Source organism: Protopterus annectens, chromosome 10.part0, assembly GCF_019279795.1.
Source record: "Protopterus annectens isolate FY-2018-M chromosome 10.part0, PAN1.0, whole genome shotgun sequence".
Taxonomy (NCBI): domain Eukaryota; kingdom Metazoa; phylum Chordata; order Ceratodontiformes; family Protopteridae; genus Protopterus; species Protopterus annectens.
In genome coordinates, this window is record NC_056744.1 from 1,491,470,239 (window position 1) to 1,491,492,672 (window position 22,434).

The 22,434-nt window shown below is 43.8% G+C and overlaps 1 protein-coding gene across 1 annotated transcript in view; it reads right to left on the bottom strand.

Annotated features, from left to right (window-relative positions):
- Positions 1–759: 759 nt before the first annotated feature.
- LOC122813672 (zinc-binding protein A33-like) overlaps positions 760–22,434 on the bottom strand; it is a 176,851-nt gene continuing 155,176 nt past the window's right edge. The window contains exon 6 of the mRNA XM_044086116.1: positions 760–1,503. Coding sequence (XP_043942051.1) covers positions 959–1,503 — 545 coding nt within the window. The 3' untranslated portion in view covers positions 760–958. The remainder of the gene's footprint in view (positions 1,504–22,434) is intronic.

The following is a 22,434-nucleotide window of genomic DNA, read 5'->3' on the forward strand; positions in this document are numbered from 1 at the left end:
GGAAAATAAATTTCTTGGGGGGCGAAAGCCAGGGTACATATTTTGGCTAGGCTTGTATGGGCCCTAGGGCTGATAGCCTAGTACCTACCTATGAACCTATGAATGTAAATAAGGGCACAATGTCTAAGTCACAAAAAGTGTTCAGCATTAAAAACATTTTTTTTCAAACCATGCAGATAATTTACTAAGTAAATCTCCAGTATCTCTAATGTAGCCTCTATTCTTAAAAAGGACTATGAACATATTCAAGATATGTTCATGGTCCTTTTTAATTAAGAATAGAGGCTATTCTTAATTAAAAAGGGCTAGGAACATATTCAAGATATGTAAGCCGCGGTGGTGCAGCGGTAGCGTTGTTGCCTCACAGCAAGAGGTTCTCCCATTTGATTCTCGGCTGGAGCACCTTCTGTGTGGAGTCTGCATGTCCTCCTCACGGTCGAGTGGTGTTCAAAAGACATGCATGAATGGGCGTGCCTTTGTTGAAGGTTGGGCATTGAGCTAGCACCTTGGCACTGTAAAAATCTACTGCCAATCATTAGCAGACCGGAGTTCCACTGTGGTGACCCCTAACTGGGAAAAGCTGAAAGAAGAACATGATATTCAAGATATACACAAATAGGTTCAGTGACCCATCCTTTACCCACAACATTAAATTCAAGATCTAATGTTGATCAAACCTTGGTCAGAGTTGAATAAAACATTGAACAACTCCTAAAGGTAAAATAATAGTACCACATATGGAAAAATTCTTACAAAATGTAATTTGATTGTCTGTTTAATTATCTTAGAACTTATTGTTTTATACATACCAGTCACATTAAGCAATGGGGTGACTCAGTAAATATGTTTAAAACTCTTCTTGCATTTTTCTTTCTTTGTGTAAAATTTACAAATTATTCTTTGATACAAGAGAAACAGTTAAACTTTCTGTTCATAAATCAAATGTTTGCAATATGAATTATAATTTTAAATGGAAGATCTTCAGGGGTTCTCCATTTTTACCAGCGTTGTTAAGAAAAGGGCTAAAGTAAGTGCAGAGTCTGTCAGTGAATGTGTCATTGAAGGTATAGATGTGGGACATATTATGGGCATTATAAAAGGCCACCTGTCCTCCCTCATAGTCCAGGTATACCCCAATCCTCTGGGGTTTCACACTCAGGCTGAGATCTTTGGGTGGTGAATCCATTGCCACATACTCACTCCCATTCCTCATACACAGAACCCAGTATCCGGCCTCTGGACTCAGGTTGATCTCCCCCTTCCTGTTGATGAACTCTACGGTGACACCAACATCCCAGTCAGTCTTGTTCCCCACATCTACCTCCCAGTAGTGTCTCCCAGATTCAAACCTCTCTGATCCCAGTAGACTGACACAGTTATTAAACCTCTCATAATTGTCATGAAGCTGCTGCCTGATGTCACCATGACTGACACTAGTCATTTCCTCAGACAGAACTAGCTTAGGGTGCGCTGTGTTAGGGTCCAGTGAAAGATTAGACAGACCTGTAAAATACAAATAAAAATGTTCACATCAAATTCTTTGCCAAATAGATGCAAACTATTTTATAACTGCTATAAATCTAATAAGAAAGACATATGCTAAATGCTAAGCTTACCAAGCAAAGTATTTTTTTATATTCTGATCTTTCCATTTGGTTTAAATTAACTAACTGCTACCTTGCATATTTACAGCAATGCAGATGTCTCAAAAGTCATAAATCAGAAAAAAAACAGACATAAATCACATAACCCATAAAGACATTAGAACTCCATCTGCTATTCCACTGAAATTAGAAAAAAAATATTCCACATGAAATGGTTACCTAGATAATCTGAGTTTTAAAGTGTTTTACATTGCTTCTGCTGATTATTTGATTTACAGGCAATTTAATTTCTGGTTGCACTTCTGATGTTAAAGCTGCAAATAGTTTGAAAAAAATGGCAATGATTTATGTGCATGATCAAATCATTCTGGATAATCAAACACAATATACTTATTCAAAAGCTTACCTATTTATATATCATGGTTTCACTAAAAAATAATCACATATGTTAATTTTCCAGTATAGTGTGTTCCACCTATGACATATACCTGACAACTTGTCATAGTAGGATATATGTTACTGCAGTTAGCATGGAAACATATCAGCTTATACCTAGCTAATGTAGTGAGGCATTCTGGAGTCAGTCTTCAATGATGTAACCACAATTTTCAACATCAAGAAAATTTTCAAGCAGCTGTGCATTTCAACAAAATTAAATGCAAGAACAATACACTTCTTGAATAAAACTATCCTTTGATGTTGTATACAATAAGGAGGTTATACTTATATTAGTATGTCAAGACCCACCACTGTCAGAAGTATAAGAAATCATGTCTCATTGAGACTGGTACACAAGACAAAAGGTTTTATTCATAAGGCAATTACATGAACAGTTACAGAGCTGTAGGGGTATAAATGATGTCATGATGCATATAAATTACAAGTAGGAAGGTGAAATATTTTATACTCTGTTTTAGGCCTAACCAAGCTTACCCCAAATTTACCAAAATATTGCTGATGTGTTTCAGTACCCCAAGGTTATGATATAGGCTTGTGCACATCAAGAGTTCACAGGTTGCCTCTCTCCAGTAGGGACATGGGTGCCAAACCAGGGCCCAATTTGTTATTTTCAATTCACTGGTAAAATTTACATTTAAATAAGATTAGGGATGAGCTTCCCTTTGCATGGATGGGAAGCCTGTTCAAGAGAAGATGTAATCTTTGAGCCACATCCCTCTCTCTCCAGCATGTGCTGTTTATATCATGGATAAGGCTTAGATCCTTAGATTGGGCATTTCTGTTGTTCATTGTTTCGCAGATGTGCAAATTCTCCATCAGTATGGGAACAGAAGATGCACTGCAGGCTAGGCATAGATTATGATGCAGTAGTCTATAGGAGGCCAAGTACAGGGATAGGACTTTGAGACAATCCACATAGAACTTGTTTACTTGCTGTATTATTTTTCTTTGGAATCTCTGTGGTCTCAAAAGCTTTTGCAAGTGCCTTGTTAGCTACAAATTAAAGAGTGCATTGTACTCAATTTTTGGTCTGACAATAGCTGAATACAGTGGAACAATAACTTCCTTGGACCTGGATGCCATGCCTTTACTTAATAGTTTTGCACCATAAAATGAGGTCAAAGGACAGGTGACTGTCAACATGTATTCCCAGATCCCAGACCACTGGGTCTACTTTTAAGGGTGTATTATCAATATGGCAATTTCCAGGTGTGTCCATCTTTCCAAAGGGTACTATTATGCATTTTTTCACATTAAGTTGTAGGGGGTAATTCAATAAAGCCTATATGGAGTGATACTCCAAGTAGGAATAGTGTTGCAGCCTGAACACAGAATATGGCTGCCGAGTGATCCAGGAAACTGGGCTGGGGGAGTGCATGAGTGTGCAGACACCATGCAGACACGGAGGTATCCACAGAACGCAAATCACCTCATAGGCTGGTGAAAACCATGCAAATTAGGTGAACTGGTGATTCAGCAGACAGAAAAGCACCTGTGTAGGTGCTGTGGCAGTATGAGAAATGTATGTGGATACAAACTGTGTACAGGAGTATACATTTTAAACAGGGGCTGTAAAAGCCCAATAAAGGCTGTATAGTGCACAGCAGACATGCAAATGGCCAACACTATGCCAAGTGAGTTAACAAAAGCAATGCAAATTATGAAAAATTATTTTTAATACATATTTTACATTTAAGTGGCATGGAGTGATGTGCAAACATGCAATTTTTCAAAAAAAAAACTGTAAAATATGAACGTTACACATATGCAAAAAGTATTGCATTATAGTGCCCAGCATGCAGAGTCATACAATGGCAGGTTACAGTGGTTGATAAGGAGATAGGCCTTGGTGTAGTGCAGTATCTAGGTATACGCAGTTAGGTGTATGTAAATGAGGCAGGGTTATTGAATAGAAAAAAGGGCCACCGTGTCTGTAAGTACTAATCGTGGTAGGGCTAGCACTGTGTTGCTGTAGGCATAACAGATAGCTAACATCAAAAGGGGGTGCGTCATGGCATGTTTAAGCAGACTGGAGCTTAGTGGCACCTGTTTGCACTCAGCTAAGCACAGCTACATGGGGGTGTGTGTCTGTGGCTGCTAAGCTATGCTTAGCTCTGCGGCGCATGTTTTAGCTGGTTAAAGAAAAGCTAAGCATGCCCATGTACAGGGGAGGGTCCATACTGCTGAGCAATGTTTACACTAGAGCCACGGATTTGCACAGAGTGCCTCACTTCTTAGCAGTGGAAGAAATTAAAAAATAAATAAATAAAAGGAAGTAGTCTGAGAAAGTCAATCAAGTATAAATGACTGATAGGCTCTGTTCCACTGACACTGGCCCATTCAAACTCCTCAATGATATACCTCGCAGGTTGGATGTATCATAGTCAGCCAATCACACAGGCTACATCTGCAGCACACCAGTATAAAGTATGCCTACACCCTTCAATTTGCTTTTTCCACATACTCTGCACCACTGGAGTACACACTTGGGAATTTTAACTAATAAAATGATAGGGGCTGCTGCTGCTCTGCTACATCTGTATGTGTTAGAGGCTGAGATCAGTGATGATGCTTATGCTGACAATAGGCCCAGACTAAGAAGGAGAAGAGTGTTCAGGCCCAGGGTAACCTTCCAGGGGCTACATGACCTGGACATAGTATACTGCTACAGGGTGGATAGGGTCATGCTACAGGAACTCACCAAGCTCTGCCATCCTCACCTTAGACCCAGAGCTAACAGAGGGGAACCCATACCAGTAGAAACTAAGATATGTGTAGCCTTGAGAATACTAGCTACAGGTACTTTCCAAAGACCTACTGGGGACATGATGGGATCTCACAGGCATCCCCTTCCAGGGGACTCCACCAGTTCCTGGATGGCATGCTAACACATGCCAGTGAGCACCCCGGAGGAGAAGACAAGCAATATGCATGTCTTCCACTGTATAGCACACTACCTGGAAGTACTGGGTGCCATAAACTGCACTCATGTGTACATCAAAGCAGCACCCAGTGAGTAGGGTAGAGTCTATGTCAACTGCAAGGGGTATCACTCCATCAGCTGCCAGGTCATGTGCAATGCCCAGGGCATTATCATGAATATGTGTGCTGGCAGCCCTGGCAGTTATCATGACACCCACATCTGGCACACATTTGACCTATACCAGATATTTGCCAGGGGGAACTTCCCGTATGGCATCTACTGGATGAGGTTGGCTACGTGCTAGAAACTTGGATGATGACACCCATCAGAAATACATACACACCGACTGAAGAATGCCATAATGAGATACACTCACAAACTAGGAACATAATAGAGCATGTGCTTGGGCTGGTCAAGTCACGTTTCCATTGCCTTGATATATCCTGTGGAGCCCTGCAGTACTCTCCAGCCACATGTGCACACATGTTCATAGTATGTGCCATGCTACACAATATGATCCTGCAGAAACAGTTGTGCCAGAAATATCACAGGGAAGGGACACACAGCCCCCACCAGTGCCAAGGTGCCCACAGGCACAGGGGGACTCAGAGGAGGTACCCTCTGAACCTGTCCCTGTAGGTAGACATAAGTGTTCTGAGTATGCCCTGGCCTTGGCAAAAAGGCAATGTACAGCACATGCACTGACAACCTAGGGACACCTCACTTTGACTCACATACATAGTAAAAAGCATGCCATCCACACCACACTACCTGTACCTTACCATGTATAGGCTGTGTACTGCATGCATCCAAGAGAGTCAGCCCGGAAGCACTGTCCTCTCAACTGCTGCAGGCACAAGGTAAGTCACTCTTCTTAACAACAAATGAATGGGGTAGTAGACTGTGGTATCATATCTATAGGATTGCTGCATGTATGCAAGGGAATGAAGTGGGCTACTAGGATAGCAGCAGAAAACTGACAGGTATGTGGGACAACAGGGACTCTCTGCCAAGTGTTGGCTGCCCCAGAATATGCAGTAGGGCCCAAGCCAGCAACACCCACTGCGCTATGTGAAGGACTTGCAAACTGTGGGGTCATAGGACGGATTAATGGATGTCAATGTTAAAGTCCCCTACATACCTCTCAACCTCTTAGTGCACAAAATCTGTACAAAGCCATAAAGAAAAGTGGGGAAAAGGCCCCAAAAGAGGGGCAATTTTTTAAATATTGCACTTACAAACTTAGAAAGTGGATAGAATAACAGGTTTTGTATTAGCATTAATTTTCTGAAGGGAATGAAGTCTGAAACTCAAATGTTTGTCATTATTTTCTAATTTCACTCTTTAATGGTTTACCAGTAATTTGGCAGAAAACCACAATTTTATGCAAAAGGGACCCAAAATATGAGACAAACATCTATACATTCTGCAAAAATCTGTACAGTTGAGAGGTATGGTCCCCTACCCCTGGCAGACCCATGTTTCCATACAACTGCAATAACACTTATGTTTGTAAGGTAATAGCTGCAGACCATACATTCCCAGGGCTGTCCCAGTCAACTTGCTAACATGTTCCATTTCCACAATATGCAGGGCTCAATGTGCTATGTATGTGTGTGGTTAATAGTGTCAGGATATACACTGTGCTGGCTGGTGGCTGTCATGGCTTAGTGGGCTAAGTATAGTACTGTGGTTGATAGGGTCCATGGTTCGAGACTGGCTGTGTCTACTATTTTGTATGTGAGCTACACCTACGGTAGGAGTTCTACAGACTGCCCAGATGTCAGTATTCATTGCTGCAGGAAAGCTGGACAAAGTCAGAAACAATGGAGGGAAAGAGGGCCACAGATATGGGCAGTATGCAGCTCTGAGTAACCAAGATGGTGCTTAGTAGAACAGCAGGTTGTGACAAGTCAGTATAGTGCCAGGATATAAAGGCTGCCACATAACTGTGTCAGTGGGCACCATCCATAACCCACAAATGACAAGGTTTCGCAAAATGTTTACATGTATGCCTCATATATCTGTTCTGTTTGTCATAACATTCAATTTCTCTGGCAAACTATTGGTAAACCAATAAAGGTTGATGAGAAAACATGAATGACAGACAGTTGAGATGCAGACTTCATACCCATATGAAAATGCAAGCTAATACGAAACAAGTCTACCACCTGTCTAGGTTTGTAAGAGCAAAATTAAGATCCTGTCCCCATGTTTCGGCCTGTGTCCTGCTGTTATATATGGCCCTGTCCAGATGTCTAGCTATAAGAGTTTGAGAGGTATGGCCAACATGTAGCCTTATAATAATAGTGCAAAACAAACCATCTCAAGACCACAGCAGATGTATGAGGCACAATGCTGGACAACCTGCAAAACAGGTACAGTCACAGGTTGAAGTCCGTAACCCTGTGTGTGGTGTTACAACTTCTACCCTAGTCACACCATAACTACAACTACATATAGCAGCAACTGTGGACAAAGCTTGGAACTGGAGAAGAGCAGGACAGAGGCCCACATACAAGGGGAAGGAGGAACCACTGACCAGACAAATGTAGAATGTGCAGACTACAGTAATTTGTGCAGTAGCATGGGTTCCCTGCAATGTATGGAGTCAGTACCCAAATGTCTGTCAGTGGTTTCTCACATTAATCTATACCTGCAATGTATGGAGTCAGTACCCAAATGCCTGTCAGTGGTTTCTCACATTAATCTATACTGATCTGCCATCGACATACCAGGGAATCACAGTGCTATGTAAAATGTACCTCACATATTATTTACAGAGAGGCAGAGACAGGAGGAGAGAGAGAGAGAGAGACCCTGAAAGGCATACAGTGGTATAGTGTTGCAGCCACTCATACACTTATAGTAACCAGTGGCATGTGCAAATACTATGGTGAGCTCCATTGTGTAATACTAGTTAGGTAAGAATTGTAATCTCACATCACCCACCGTGTGTGTGTGTGTGTGTGTGTGTGTGTGTGTGTGTGTGTGTGTGTGTGTGTGTGTGTGTGTGTGTGTGTGTGTGTGTGTGTGTGTGTTTCTGCATGTATTACACATACATCAGAATACACACACCCAACAGGCCTATGTATGTGTAATGGTCACCCATTTTATAGCCCTGTGACTAGTGTCCTCCACAACAGTGGCCTACCTGTCAACAGCTACTGATGTTATCCACCCCAACAGTGGTGGCAGACACTCTCCAAATGCACAAGGCCCATGGCGCACATGGTAAGTATTAGCATTATAGTGTAGACAGATAAGTAGTTGTTCTATTCCCAACAGCAGCAACTCAGTGAGTGTGTGTTTAAGTATATCACTTTGTGGCTGTGTGTCTTTCCTGCCCATGTGTGTGCAATGCCATTACATTTTAAGGCCTATTAACCCCTCATTGCACTACTTTACAGGGCCTGTAGATGTCATCCATCTAAGATGCACCATTGGACACTCCCCAGGCATATGAGCTCTGTGGTACACACAATAAGTACGTAACAGTTTAGTGTAGACAGTTAGACAGGTAGTGGTTCTAATCCTAACAATGGCCACCCAGTGAGTGTGTGTTTAAGTATATCTCCTCATGACTGTGTATCTTTCTTGCCTATGTGTGTGATGCCACTACATTTTAAGGCCAGTTCCAACCTGTTAACCCCCCATTACACTACCTTACATGACCTGTAGATGTTATCCACCTTAGATGCACCATTGGACACTGTCCAGGTATATAAGCTCTGTGGCACATGCGACAAGTACGTAGCAGTGTAATACATATATCTAGATAGATAAGGGTTCTGATCTCAATACTGGTAACTGTGTGTGTGTGTGTGTGTGTGTGTGTGTGTGTGTGTGTGTGTGTGTGTGTGTGTGTGTGTGTGTGTGTGTGTGTGTGTGTGTGTGTGTGTGTGTGTGTGTGTGTGTGTGTGTGTGTGTGTGTGTGTGTGTGTGTGTGTGTATGTGTGTGTGTGCGAAGCATGTCCCTGTGTGTTAGTTATACCATTTTGAGACCTGTTCTACCCTGTTAACCCCCATTGCACTACTTTACATGGCCTGTAGATGTCATGCACATCAGATGCACCGTTGGACGCAAGGCATATAAGCTCCGTGGCGGATGCAATACGTATATAACACTATAGTACATGCAACTAGACAGGTAGTGTTTCTAATCTCTATACTGGCAACTGTGTGAGTGTATGCATATCCCCTGTAGCAGGGTGGCTGTCTAGCCTGTATGTGTGTGGAATAGTTATACCATTTTGTGGGCCTCTTCCACCTTGTTAACCCCCCATTGGCAAACTATTCAGGGACTACTGATGTTATCCACCTTAGGAGCACAGTAAGACATTTTCTGACAGAATAGCACTGTGGTGTATTCAATACATACATCGATTTATAGTATAAATCACCAGATGGGTAGGGGTTCTAATCTCAAATGTAGCAACTCCGTGAGTGTATGTGTATTTGAATGCACACCCCCTGCAGTGTGTGTGTGTGTGTGTGTGTGTGTGTGTGTGTGTGTGTGTGTGTGTGTGTGTGTGTGTGTGTGTGTGTGTGTGTGTAAACCTATTAACCCCCCACTGGCAATCCTTACAGCACCTGCAGATGTCATCAACCTGAATAGTAGTGTCAGACACTTGAAAAACATATAAGCTCAATGGCGCATGTAATATGTATATAGCACTATTGTATGTAAAACTAGGCAGGTAGGGATTCTACTGTCAACAAGGGCAGTTCATGAGTGGGTGCATGTATGTATATCCTCTTGTGCAGTGCAATGGTATTAGGGCCACCACTATACCTCTCAACATCTTAGAGCAAGACATCTGGATAAAGCCATACAGAAAAGTGGGACAAAGGCCAAAAATTAGGATCAATCTTTAAATATTGCTCTTACAAACATAGAAAGTAGATAGCATCAGAGGTTGTGCATTAGCATGCATTTCCTGCAGGGTATGAAGTTTGAATTCCACTTCATATCATCGAATTATAATTTAATCGAATTTCAAATCATTGAGACCAAATTGTCGAAAACTCATTTCATCGAAAACTCATTTCATCGAATCTCAAATCATTCAACACTATAAATCAACTAAAAATAACATCTCAGACACTGTTTACTATATTTATGCAAGGGGGCAAGACTCCCTGCACCCCCTCATACCCCTCGTAATTAAATATACCAACTCCAAGGTCACACTACAGTGGGGTTAGGAAATGACCTTTTTCCCCCACTGTAGTGCAACCTTGGAGTTGGTATATTTATTTAGGGGGGAGTGGGGGGTGGAGTAAAAACTTTGTGGAATGTTATTTGTAGTTGCTTCATACTTTTCAATGATTTGAGATTCGATGATATGAGTTTTCGATTAAATGAGTTTTTGATGATTTGGTCTCAATGATTTGAAATTCAATGAAATGATAATTCGATGATATGAAGTGGAACCAAAGTCTGAAATGAAAATATCTGTCATTATTGTCTAACATCAGTCTATAATCATGTGCCACTAATTTGCCAGAAAACCACAATGTTATGACAAACGGACCTAAAATATGTGACAAACATCAGGACATCCTGCAGAAATCTGTACAGGTGAGTGGTATGGCCACCAACTGTCCCCCCTGCAGGGTGAAGTCCATGTTTGACCAGGTGTGATTGGTGAAAACAACTCAAACAATACAGAGGTCCCAAGAGTGTAGGACAACAAGCATTTCCTGAAGTTGTGTAATAGTTGCATAAATCAGTTATGTCACATCAGAAGCACCTTAATGTAATGAGAAATAGTATAAGCTATGGAAATATGACACAAAGAAGCTATTATACTGGAAAACCAAGAGAACCCCTGTCCATTGCACTTGCCATGGGTATGGTTTGTCTTGCCACCTCTTACGATACCACAAGAAGTGTCCTACATTGCGCATTTGAAAATGTGGCAACCCTACTCTGTGTTGCCCATGTTTGTGCAATATGTAGACATATGGAGGCCCTGTGAATAGCTGCTGTCCCCAATGACCCACATGTATCTGGACATAAATCCCAACTGAAGATATCCACACTTGTAGGTACTGCCTAAGGCTGTGGCAACTGTAAATAGTGTGCTGTCTGTCATTGACCCTCCAACTGATATTAACTTACTTCAACGGGGACATTCATTGGGTATGGAATGGTGACAAGGTCCTGGCATCAAGCTGAATGCAGAAAGAGTGCCATCATACCATATGGTAAAGACATGGCCCTACTATTTCCCACATCAATGGCAACCCCATAAACACAATGCCTGTATTGAGAGACCTTGGTAATCAGGTTGATAACACTGTTGCATTCAGCCATCAATAGTGGTAGTGGTCAGAAAAGGCTTGTACATGGTTCACCACATAGGTAAGGGGAGTGCATCCACATTAAAGCTGGGCATTACATCTGTATAGTCCTCATTCAGTACAACAATAATTTAGTACCATGGCCCATTTGGTATGTACCTATCCACACATCTGCAGCAACTGGAAAGGCCATAGTAATACCCACAAAGGTAATTCATGGCCTCCAACACCTACTCCATGTAGATAGCCTCGATTCAGCAGTGGCTCACTCGGTATTGGAGAGATTGCCCACAGGTGGGTTGGTGGCATGCCTAGATGGCAATGTTGTGCCCAGCCCTTCCAACAGTTGGCCCATATATGTGAGTCTAACTATTTGCATATTATCAGCATGACAGGCCTGAATCTGATATGTGGCATCAACAAAACTTGCTGGAGTTACAGGTTTGTCTCCCAGATGCTGTTCTGTTGCAGACATACACTTCTCAGACATATTAAATAGAGTACCATACAGATCCTCATCAAGTGCAGTCGTGATGAGTAGATGGGAAACCACAAATTTGTTCCAGGGGGTCACACCTGTGTCTCTCAATGACAGGGGACAATATGTGCTGATCGATGATTCTGTCAGGGATAAAGTAATGGCTAGGCTTGTAAGGGACCCCGGGCCATAACTCTAGTAACCTTCTATGATCCTATAAACATGTGATCCTACAGAACTCCCGGGTGACATGTATCAAGAGTAGCATGCTGTGCCAAGGGGTATGCATGCAAGATTATGCTGTCCTCCACCATTGTCCCTCACACACTGTTCTACACATACGCACCTAGGTAACCATGCACATATACAGAAACAGAATAAGGTCTGGGAGACAGCAGTCACTCAGCAATACTAACAGCAATACAGCATCATGGCACAAAGGTACAGACACCTTGATTTGTATGCATGACAACTGCCAGCAGACAGCACCTTACAGGGCATAACACTACTGCACTACAAACTGCCATTAACTGCACTATATTCACCCTGTGCATCAGACACGTATTAGCATGTCCCTGCATCGATGGCATGGATGACAGGGATGTGGCACAGGTATCATTACATGCACAGTGTGTGGTGTGGGGTTGCCAAAGGCCTAGTCTGTGCCACTCAGTTGACATTGTGTGTGTGTGTCTGGAGGGTTGCTGATCAGCTGGGCCATGGAGAGGAGCTGTGCAAGCCTGCAGATGACCTGCATGTGACAGTGATGTGTGAGTGTGTGCATATACACAGTGAAGCCATGTGCCAGCCCTACATGAGGGTATGCTGGACAGCTGTGGACCGTAAATAGTAGACTGGACTGTTTACCATCTATGGCCATGAACACGGGAACTGGTTCTGCCAGGAGTGTCAGTGGCACCACCATGCCCAGGGCCAGATGTGGTACTACTTGCTGATGGAGACCAGTGTCTGCTGGATCTGTGTTCCGCATGGGCCTGCCCAGGACTATATGCCTATGGCTTGCCACATTGTGGTGTGGACAGCACCCTCCCATTGGTACTGCTGATGGTACTGCCACTACGGCAGTGTGATTGTGCATGGCCACATGAGCTCTCAGCCATCTATTCACTACATCAGTGAAATGACATAAGGCATCACCAATGCCATGGCTGGAGTCATGCATGCCAGGCAGTGTGGCATCCATGATCCTGAGCACCTGTTTAGTGTACCATTCACAACATGCCTATTCCTCCATGATGGACCAAAATATGCGTCGGGTGACAACTGCTGTGACACCTCTGACAGGTGCTGGATGGGCAGCAGTACTCCTTTGAGCACCCATGTCAATCTGTCTGTGAGGGACCTCACCTGCTCTCTGGCTATGGCTAGTGTCTACAATCACAGATGCTATAGTCACCACACTCTCCTGTTCGATGCCAGCACCCTTTGACTATCCCATATCTGTGACTGCTGGGGACTGGGTATGTGTAGGCTTACTGACTGTGTGCGGGGACATTGGAGGACGAAGTGGGATGTCAACAAATGGGACAGATTTAGCCCCCAAAAACCCCACCTGTGCCTTACTATGGCCACCATCATCATCAGAGTCTGATGAGATACTGACATCAGGTTGTGAGGGGGACACACTCCAACCCCATGGTCACCTGTGAGGGGAAGACAACATGACAACATTAATTCCTGCACAATATTGTCTGCTGATCCACATACACACATACACATGCACACACACACACACACACACACACACACACACACACACACAAACAGGTGAAGTGCCACAAATGCATTATGCAAACCACACGTTATGACTGATGCCATGTACAGCACACAAGCAGACAACAACAGACACACACAAGACAGGCCCTTAACAACATGCAGTGCAGCTACGTCCAGTTAATGTTGCTAGTACTCTGCACCTGTGAAGTACGTGATGTGTCTTGTATGTGATGGACCTTTACCTAAAACACAGTGCACCTGTTTCCACAATAGTAATGCACCCCTTTATAGCAGACTGCCTACACCTTCACAACAATATGTGCTAATATGTTGCAGCTCCTGCAAATATGCTACTGTGATTACCAATGTAATGCACTGCAGTGAACCCCTCCACAAGTGAACATGCAAGTATTGCAATATGGCTAAGCTCAACAGTTGTGTCCACAGCAAACTGGCAGCCCTTAATATGCCTAAGGTATAGATGAGACATTAAACAGTTCTACACTCACCAGCTACAGCATGATGGCCCCTGGCCACACCAGCGGTACCTATGGAATTGTGTGGGAGAGGTATTGTCAGCAGACATAAATGTGGCATTGGTACAAGATAATATGTGCATATATCAACATGTACAGTAGAAACTGTGATACTACCCACATTGCTGACATTCATAATATGTGTTCACATGTGTGCATTACAAACCCACCCCACACAAATGCAGATTGACCTGATATATGTGTACAGGTATGCAAAGGCTGACACAATGAATGGTACAGTATTAAAGTGATGACAGCTGGATACTTACCTGGATGCTCCTCAGCTGTGGAAGCTGGGCCACCCACCTCCACGACATATGGTGCTGCTGATTTTTGTGATCTGGTGGCTGAATGCAAGTTTGTCAGGATCTCCCTTGTGGCCAAGAGCAGCTGTTGTGTAGCAGACCCATAACCAGAGCCAGCAGGGTCCCTGGCCACAGCTGAGGCCTTTGCCATGCATGATCTATCAGATTATAGGCCCGGTGTTGGACCTGTTCATAGCTCCTGTCATGCTGCCCTGCATGATTAACCAATGCCACGAGGTCTGCCCACAGTGCAGTGCATTCATGCTGGTTATGGCGACTTCTTGACAACAGCACCTGGTGATGGAGTCTCAGGGCATCAATTATGGTGTCAGTCTCAGCTTCTGAGAAAGGTGGATTTCTACGGCGGTACGTACCACCTGAATGACATGAAGAGGGGAACACATCACAGGACCACATACGTTTCTCACCATGATGTACACACCCTGCATACCCACATTTGCCACCACTATCCACTGCTAGCTCCCACATCATACCCCACCATCTATCACCACAGTATGTATGTGGCTATCAGCAACATAGTGGCAATACATCATGCATTGTCCTCCTGATCTTGATGTTTCCTGCTACTTGCTGCATATTCTATATGGTGTTCAAATGCATTGTCATTTTGCACCTATTACTGCTTGTTCATAGCCTGCCTACATTGTATGCAGTGGTGTCAGCCTCCTATTGTTGCATTAAGCACCTGGGCTGTATATTCAACCCTTAGGTCTCCCTAGCCTTCCTCCCTCAGATTCTACACTATATGGCTGGACAATTTCCTACAGTTTCCCCTGCCCATCTGGTTGATATGGGCATCCAGGCACAGTATAGCACATGCCTCATGTAAACAGATGGACAACCATCTACAAACACCAGCAAGGAACACACTGTATGAGAGATGCAATGACATTAGAAACCTACAGTCCATGCATTCTCCCTGTCAAGCACACATATCTGTCCCCGAACAGGTTGTGAACACAATTAATGCACCTCACACACCACCCATACCTACACAACAAACACACACATATGCAGAGGTCTTCAAAATACATATCCACAAACAAAGGAGACTTTAGAGGCAAAGCCATGCATGATTGCCACAGCCCTACACAGCACATACCACACATGGCCACACACCTGTGTCCCACAGCCACACAGGCATCACCACATGTCAAACATATTACACATAGGAGACACCATTTTGAGACACACTGATGTGCCTCTCACCTGCCTGTATATGTGGATGGTCACAGTTACTTGTGTGTCAGGTGACAGAACCCACCATATTGCATACACACTACTGTCTCTCACCTACAGGTACTGCTGTGAGTTTGTCACAGTCCATTCCATATTGGTGTGGCTGACCTGAGATGTATGTCCCTGAACTATATGCAGTGAAACATGAGTGAGCACACTGATTATGTGTCCCAGGCAGGTATGTCCCTAGCCTTATGCAGCATTCTGCTGTCACCCAGACTGATGCCACAATACATTCAGGAAATGATTGACCTTAACATGTGGCCTTTTATCCTGTGATATCCCATGGGGTTCCAGTAACTGCAAGCCTGGAATGATACGGTCAACAGTCCACAACGCTTTGCCAGAGATAGCCTCCATCTGTCTCAACTGGCCTTCAGGTACCTGGCAATGGTTCTCACCACCCCCACAGTACCTTTAGTAGGACAAGTGGAGAGGTTATCATTACCAACTTATAACTGTCAGTGCAGCACACATTGAAGGCCATGCTGCTAAACTCTAGGAGTCTACACATGACTCTTCCCTCAATGCAAGCATTCTTAATCCTGGGAAATGTTGACATCTGTGCAGTCACACACATGGTTCAAAGCTGCAGAGATCACTTCAGCCTTACCTGGTCAACCACCCTATCATAAAGTTATAACCCAAAGTGTGGGTGTAAATGCCATAGGACATGTGATTTCAGTACAAATGGCACACATACACACCTCCACACTGTACAAGCAGTCAGAAGCACAGGAGACACTGCAGGGGCAGTTCACCATTGCCAACACATCTATGCAAATTATAGCCAGCTACCGGCCACCACATGTGACCAGGAATTCCATTTCGCCTACATGGACTTCATCAACTGTATTATAATTTGAGTCTGTACCCTGATCCTGGGTCACTTGAACAACCCAAACATACATCAGAAGACGTACACATGCCAGCACACAAATGGCCAGAGAGCCATCAACATTGGCATTACAATCACCTCGGTGCAGCTAGGGGTTATCCCCACATGAGGTGAAGGTGTGTTGGAGTTGATATTACACAACAAAGGTTACCACTGCAGCATCCCTACAGTGTCATATTCCGTGGCAAAGCAACCATCATGTGGTCATGTTTGCAGTCACTGTGTGCCACAATACTCATCTAGCTAGGGTCAGACATACATACACTTCCAACGTGAAATACAGCCTTCTGGGGGTGGTATACACAGCTTCACAGCCCCAACCCCTCTGTGGGGGCCGGCACCAATATCCACACATACACACAAGTGCTATATGTGCATTTCTACAGATGCATGGAGTCAGGTATACCCAAAAGGACTAAATCATCCTCTGCAAGGATAAGTACACCTGTCTGGTGGACATCTGCAATACATACGTGTCTATAACAGGGATGACATACCACTGTCTGAGACAAAGTAGGAGCAGGTGCCCATTTTGCAGCATTGTCTCCTTAGTGTGAACAAATGAATGGGATCACTCTTGGAAACCTGCACAGCAAACCTAGAGCACACATTGTCAACATACACTAAAGACAATCATCTCCCATTCTGCACATATGTCTGCAACATCACAGGAAGCACTTGCTTCTGCTCACTTGTGATGGTCAAGGACACCAACTATACCAGTGCTGTAGGTATAGCATACCTGATGCCTGACAGAGTCAGTGTAGCTTTCAACCCCTGTCCCCCCATCAGTACATCAGGATGTCCACAGTACCTGCCCCTTTCTCCTATATGAAGGGAACAGGTCACTACTGCCATGTGAAAGATGGTATACATCCACCATGGGAGCCTGTCACATCACAGGATGCAGCCTACATGACCACAAGCATAACCTTGCAACAACATAAGGCACCTTATTCAAAGAAGGCCTGATTACTGCCTTTGTCCCAGGCATGTGAAGGACAACCATTGTCACCCCTTTACTCTAAGGTGGGGCGTCCACCAATCTGTCACATTACACACACATCAACCTAACTAGGCTGTTCTGCAAGGCCATTGCACAGTTTATAGTGGACCTCATTAACAAGTACATTGGCAACCTCCACACACTCCATCACACACAGTTAGGCTTTGTCAAATAAGGGATCATATATGTTACACTCAGTTGACCTCTTTGACACACTCACCAAAGCCATGGATGGGAGGGGTGACAGTGCACACTGCCTACCTTGACATGGACAAAGTCTTTGACAGTAAAACCCACTTGGTCATAATAGATATACACTCCCAAGTATGCATCACGCCATATGTTACTATAGGGATAGCACACTGGTGCGCTGACATGACCTAACTAATCCAAATTGGGGAATCCATCTCAAGTATTTGACCCATAACTAGCAGCATAACCTGTTGTTCTGTGTTTGGGCCTCTGTTATGTGTGATGTACATATCTGAAGTTCAGGTTACAGCCACTGAACTATGGCTAACCATATCTGGCGACGACTGCATGCTGTGTGTTGTCACTGGATTCCTAGTGATGTGGACATCTGCCTAGGAGAGTGTAATGCAGATACATGACTGATGCCAGACTCATGGTCTCATGCCACATACCAGGAAATGCAGTGTCAACCCCTTTGGGGAGAGTGACATAACCACATATTATCACAGTACTAACAACATCCTAGGCACACAATCAGTCGTCAGGGATCTGTGCACACAGGTTGAAGGCAACATGATATTTTACCACCATGTTGCCTCTGTTGTATGGTAAACCTTCTGCATGGCCCACCTCATACATAAGGGTTTGTCATCCAGGGACGTGGGGTCTTAACATCCCTGTATTCCCCCAATAAGCCCCATTATTGCCTAAAATGCCCCATTCATCATTCACCTCACACAGCACATGCAGCAGGTAGAGACATCACAGAGGTTCCCCACCAGGGAATACGTGGGCCTCAAACATCTACCATGCTCAGATTGGCTATAAGCCCAACCCTCTACCTAGTTTCATACAAACTCCTCAGAGGTGACCTCTGTCTGGCATGGAAGGCAATCATAGACTCCACATTGTTGGGACTGCTGCACAAGTGCAACTCAAGCTCCACTCTATTAACGCACACACATGCCCTCAACCTGGTGTGTGACATCAACTGGGCTTGTTGGCACCTCAGATGTGTGTCCCACACAGTCATCCTGCTGTAGAATGGTCACCCTGTCCACATCAGGTGGTGTAGCTATTTACACCTTTGCAGGCAGAACCTGGATAACTGGATGGTTAACTGCACATACACCCTTGGGATACCACCTGTATCCCTGTTAGACTGGGGCGTCAGGTACTGCCTTGCATACACATGGGCTAACATCTGGCCTAGTCATATGGGGGCTCATGGCCCATAACCTAGTAACCTCATATGGTCCTAGGTATACCAGTTATGCCTTGTGTGCTGTGACAGACTGTGTTGTTATGTGTCCACACCCATCACTGCCATCGACTGTGGTGTGTCCCCTATGGGCAACATTACAGTACCATGTCATACAGCCAGCATCTGACAAATAGGTGAGTGGTACTTACAAGTGCATGTGGACATTCCACCAACATCTGTGTACACAATAACTGAGAGCAGTACATATGTAGTGTAGGGTTTCTTCCTTGTAGGTGTCTGACATCTGCAGTACCCAGATGTCTGCGGGATGTGTACATGTGCCTGATATATGTAGACCCCTGCCTGACACATATGAATGTTTGGAAACCAGTTTGGCAACATGTAATGGTTGTCCCCAGAGCATGGGGAATGTGTCTGTGACATGTGAGACCCCTTGGAACACAGAAATGATACATTAATATCTGGTACTGTATTCATTTGCTTACATTGTATGCTCAATATGTCCACACTGTTGCTGAGGTGGAGCATGTGTCGCCCCACTACTACTGCCTATAACCTGCTGTCCTGCTGCAGGGTGTCACCAGGTATGCTAGCCATAGCAGTCAGACAATGACAGACAGGTGTGGAGTACAAAGTGACCTAGCCATGAGTATGTCAGCAGCAGTTAGGGACACCTGAACAACCTTTGAACTAATCCTGTATTACATTCAAATACTGAGAGAGGCTCACTGACAGTACATGATGTGATATGCTAGCTGTATCCACCCGTAGTTACTGTCATTATTGCACAACAGACAATCCAGTAGCATTCATATGTGAGCTGACCATTGCTGGGGGGACTCTGGGGCCAGAGCTGTGATCTATGTCACTGCAGACAGAGCCAAAAGGGAAGACTGTAGGTGCTGGGCAGCAGAGTAACAGCAACATTTCATTCCAAGATATGTTGTTGAGACCTACTGTTGAAATTCCTATTTCCCATGACTGCATCCCTTCATTTGCATTCCATTACATGGTTAATTCTATGACATACCTGGTATAGTGCTGTACTCCTTTGTGAGCAGAAATCCAGTTGTAGTTTTCCTTGGGAATTGCAGTCTGTCTTCATGAAGAAAGTTTATAAGATAAGTCCAAGAGTGCAATAAGGCATGTCTGTTTTTGCTTTTCATGAAGAAAGTCACAGACCTGTTTACCATAGGCAGCAACTTGCCTTTTGTAGGTAATGCTCATGAACAGGTGATTGTCTGTGCACCAGTCTGTGACTCACACTTGCTAATAGCATCCCGAACAGCTGGGTTGCATTTTCATTAGCCAATGGCACGGCAACACAGTGCTATAATTAAGGCCTTAGTGTAGGACTTGGCCTTTTTCCTGGCCTATGAGGTGGACATATTGAAGTGTGGGAGCTACAGCATCACAGATGGTAAGTAGAAATACTGTTCACTGTTTGGATTGATGTGGTATGCCCACAGTTTTGCATGCTATGTTTGGCCATTGTTAATAGACTTTCTGATTCTGTGGCAGGTTACTGTTAAACAGTGTGTGTTAGGGTCAGTAAGGAGACTGGCATATGTGAGTGTCATACATAATTTTTATCCAAATATGTATGCTGCTGCAGTTGATGCTGGTATATCAGCTGTGTATGTTTGTAGAGGGAGACTGTGACACATGTCCCTGTCACCTGAACATTCCCCCCAACCTTTTATGTATGGGTGTTGTGTGGATGCCCTGTTCTAGGTGTTTGGGAGGTATGGTAGGTCTGTAGCAGGTAGCTGAACACACTGCTGCATGCATAGCAGGCCACAGCTGATGCATTCTGGCCAGGAGTCATACTGGGGATTGTGAACACACTGGGGGACAGCAAGTTGTATATGTCAGTGAGCGAGCAGTGTTGGCTCTTGTGTCACAGCATAGCCAGGGTGAGTGTACCCATAACAGTCCAGGTGAGGCATGTGCCACTGATACATATGTGAAGTAGTAGTGCCAGCCAGAGATTGGTAGGGGATATTTAGGACACATATTCATATTTGTGATGTGTCCCACTCTTCAGGCCTTTGGCGTGCTACTGTGGGTGGCAGTGACTGCAGCAGCAGCAACCAGTTCTGCTGGACACTGCAGGGTTCAGTTATTTCTATGTTGTATTGACAAGTGTGTAGTTGTCATACAACAGACTGGACTGTGGGCCAGAACTGTGAGTTTCCAGATGTCAGACTTGCTATGAATGTAACAAATAGAGCTACTGATTCATTGTTATGGGAGGTGTAGTTGCAAGACATATGTGCATGCATACAGTGTATTACACAGGATTGGCATGAACATGTGTGTTTGGATGGCTATGACGTGTGACAATGACTTGTCTGTCCTGCTTTTGTAACCTCAATCTGCACTGAGTTGCCATTACTTCAGCACACAGAATAGGTTTGATGACAACCATGGCCACACTCAAGACCACACAAGTGAGACAAGGTGCACAGACTGAATCAACATATACCAACATAAAATAGTCCAGCACCAAGGAAATGTTCAGAATAGATAATTATTTATTGTAGCTACCCAAAACAAGCAAATTCTGCAATAATAAAGTCTTCTTAAATGCATTAACTAACATGGATTAACATCTCATTTAATAATACATTGTTGGATCAGAGTTCAAAGCTGATTGGTACATACCAAATTAGCTCAATTCATTAAGGCCTGGCTTAAACAAAGCACCCAGCCTGACAATCCAACTAGATTCTTTGTCATTTAAATTGGAATGCCATCCTGTTTTATGTGATTTATTTCCTTGGATTTTATTTATAATTGTGAATTGAAATTTATCAGTGCTGTGAGTCATCGTATGTTTATAAAGAGCATTGGCTATCCCTTTATTTCTGATTTCACTAAGATGTTCACTGATCCTAAACCTTAGTGGCCGAGATGTTTGCCCTACATAAAAAGCAGAGCAAAAACAGGTGGCAAAATAGATGACCCAGTCGCTGCTACAATTGCCAGAGCATCTTATTTGGTAAACATGTGGGGTATTGCTGCTAGTAAATTCTTTGGTTTTAAGAACATGTACACAAGCACTACAGTGACCACAAGAAATGCTGCCAACTAATTTATCCCCAAACAAAGTAACTTGTTGTGTAGTAGGTGGAATAAAATGTTTATAGTGAGTCAAATGAGAATTTATTGTACGCCCCCTTCGGTAAGAGAATAAACATTGTGAGGACAGCATTCCTGCTAATTTTTTGTTAGCCAACAAAATGTCCCAATGGTTATTTACAATATGTTTGAAACTGTTAGTGTTGCATCCATATGTTGTAACTAGACGAATGGATTGGGATGATTGCCTGTCACTATTTTTGGGTCCCTTATGATATGTCAATAAAGTCTTTCGATCTTGTCCAGTCGCAAAAGAACATGCCCTGTGTATGTTGTCTGCATGATAACCTCTGTTCAAAAATCTTTGAGATAGATCATCCTTGCAGGTTATATAGGCTTGATCAGAAGAGCAAATGCA